At 37.7% G+C, this 2875-nt stretch overlaps 1 protein-coding gene across 1 annotated transcript; it reads right to left on the minus strand.

The window, feature by feature from the left end:
* Positions 1-254: 254 nt before the first annotated feature.
* Positions 255-2357, minus strand: LOC126153359 (dynein axonemal light chain 4-like). Its single transcript, XM_049916069.1, has 3 exons — positions 2289-2357; positions 2130-2213; positions 255-419 (listed from the first exon to the last, which is right to left on the minus strand). Exons 1-3 carry the CDS (start codon positions 2355-2357, stop codon positions 255-257), a joined length of 318 nt encoding a protein of 105 aa, XP_049772026.1.
* Between the last annotated feature and the right edge of the window lie 518 nt (positions 2358-2875).

A 2875-nucleotide genomic window follows, 5' to 3' on the forward strand; every position in this document is an offset into this window, starting at 1 on the left:
TGTGGCAAAATATTTTATAGTTTAGAAGGGGTTCAGGAACGAAGCACATATCGGTGGCGTCTCAGCACAAGATTTCATCTCGAACAAATTAGTACATAAAAATACTCTTTTAACGCTTCTGTAAGCTCATTTATGTATGTACTGCAACTGTAGAACAGACTTTGTTCCACAAAGAATTTTCCTTAATCTGAAACAATTCGTTAGAAATGATAACAATCTGTTACTGGAATGTTAGTGTAGGTCCATTATTTTATTTACGAACACTTCCAAGTGACTATCCCCAGATTACCCCCATATAACATGAATAAAAGAGTTGAACACAAATAATCTATTTCAAATCCATATGCTTCACCCACCACAGCGTTCCAGGACGGTTGAAATTTCTTATCCATTGATTCCTTAATCATTCTGGCTGCGAGCTGTAAACAAAGCAGAAAAAAAGCTTGTTAAATTTATTAGTATGGCACGTGTTTGCATGAATTTCAGAGGACGCGGCGGCCATTGTTTAGCATGGCAGAAGAATGATACAGGCTTCTATGTTTTAGTTAGTTGCATCTTATTAGTTGATAAGTGTTTCGTTGATCAGATTTAAGAGAAACCAGAAGATGTAGGACGTGTCAAGTGAACGCAAGATAAGATACATAAATTAAAAAATTGGTTATTAGCTAATTATGGTTTATAACTGACTATTGCATTCATTTCTGTTCAAGAATAGCCCTATGATGGAGGAGTTGTTAGGAAGAAACAACTTTACTGTACATATGACAACACTTCTTTGCTGTCAGACATTTTAATTCCATGTGCAGATTAAAAATAGTTAGTTGCTGTGTATTAAACTTCTTCCTGTGATAAACCTAGATTAACTAGAGCGCGAAGTGCTGAACATTTTTTCCTTCTAGTATTGTTTTTGGACTGTCTCTGTTTACATAGGAACTGCAGCAGATTATTGACAGCAAATGTCATTAACGAAACATTATATGCAAAGGCTGTGGTTGATATTCTCAACTGCTTAAATAAATGCCTGCAAGATAAGTATGTGTCAACCCATAACGTAACCCTATTTTTTGCAATGAACATTTATTACTTAATTGAGGAATTAAATGGTTCAAATGGCTCTGAGCACTATGGGACTCAACATCTTAGGTCATAAGTCCCCTAGAACTTAGAACTACTTAAACCTAACTAACCTAAGGACATCACACACACCCATGCCCGAGGCAGGATTCGAAACTGCGACTGTAGCAGTCCCGCGGTTCCGGACTGCAGCGCCAGAACCGCTAGACCACCGCGGCCGGCAATTGAGGAATTATCCCCTCATACTACACGGTGGGTAATTAATGAGTTATTTATGCTAACAACTTACTGATTTCTATGTTCCCAAAGTTGACAATCACTCTTAAGGCAAAAGTAGCTGAGGCTAAGCTTTTTAACATCCATGTAATATGGTTTTTAGGTTTCATCAATATGCACACCCACGAACTTCGAATTTTGTACCATGTTAATAGTATTTTTGTTGATATGATATATTGATAGATGGTGGGGTGTTTCTGAAAGCACGAAAGGATTAGCTGTTTCATTTTCAAAGTTTAAAACGACTCATTTCTGCAAAACCAATTAAGATTAACGAAGACATTTTTTACCATTTGCTTGTTGCTGTTTCTTTATTCTCTTTGACAATAATTCTGACGTTGGCAGAAAGAAATATTTTATCCTCTCAATCAAATAAAATAACAAGAACAGTAATTGAGCCTTACTGTGACATCACCTCACGCAGATGATCTTTTTGCATTATTCGAAAACCCTGGTTAGCATTATGTGTCTTGTTTCTTAAATGACCAGTTGTGAAGACAATCTTTCTCAACATTTTTTGTCTATTTAAAATGTTTCATTGGCGCTTAAAAAATTACCTAAATACGTCAAGTTAGGAAACGACAAGAACAGTGGGAAAAAAACTGTGATGCGAACAACCATCATTCACATTAATATGCAAAGACCTCTGACTTATCAAGAAACGTTTGTCAATTGATGGGTACTGCGGCAGCACAGCTAATCCTTTCATAAAATAATCTGAATGCATAAAAACGCTGCACATACGAACCGTGGCACGAAAATTGTGTACTGGTACTTACGAAATTGTTTGGTGCATGTTTCTCACAGGCAGTGACAATCAGATCAACTGCTTCATTTTTTATTTCTTCTGTCATGTCGCAGGTCTGGAAGAGAAATTAAGTACGATTTTTTTCCGGGAAACGAGACATATTTATGCTTCTACAACGCGATAAACTTACTTTCACAAGCGCATACGTATGTTCAACTTTCTTTGTTTCAGCTTCCTTTTTCACCTCTCCCTCTGCCATCCTTTACGAGAAGCTTGTAACGATATAGAAAACTCCTACGTGGACACTGAATATTCGTTTGCTTTTCGGCAGTTGTTTTCTAAGACTTTTGTTTAGAGTGAAGACACAATAGGGTACAGATATTATTAAATCACTAAATCTGTTGAGACAGATGAAGTCTGTAGTCGTAAGGCAAAAAAATTGCGTAGAAATGATCTGAAACTACAGAGATGTGAAAGTGCTAGCTGTGATTTAAGAGGACGATCATCTCTCCTTCTGATAAGTACAGCGTCCGTGCCACCGCTGTCATATTATACGTTGCTGTGATCCTCATTCAGAAGACTGATTTGACGCAGTTCTCCATGCTAGTCCACTCTCTGCGAGCACTTTCATCTCTGGGTAACTATTGCAACCTGCATACATTTGTACCTGCTTAGTGTACCCAAGCCTTGGTCTCACCCTGCAATTTTTACCCCCCCCCCCCCACCTCCCTTCTATCTCTCGTGACATTTAGTAGTCAATTGTGTATTACATAGGAG

This window comes from Schistocerca cancellata, chromosome 1 (assembly GCF_023864275.1).
Source record: "Schistocerca cancellata isolate TAMUIC-IGC-003103 chromosome 1, iqSchCanc2.1, whole genome shotgun sequence".
Taxonomy (NCBI): Eukaryota; Metazoa; Arthropoda; class Insecta; order Orthoptera; family Acrididae; genus Schistocerca; species Schistocerca cancellata.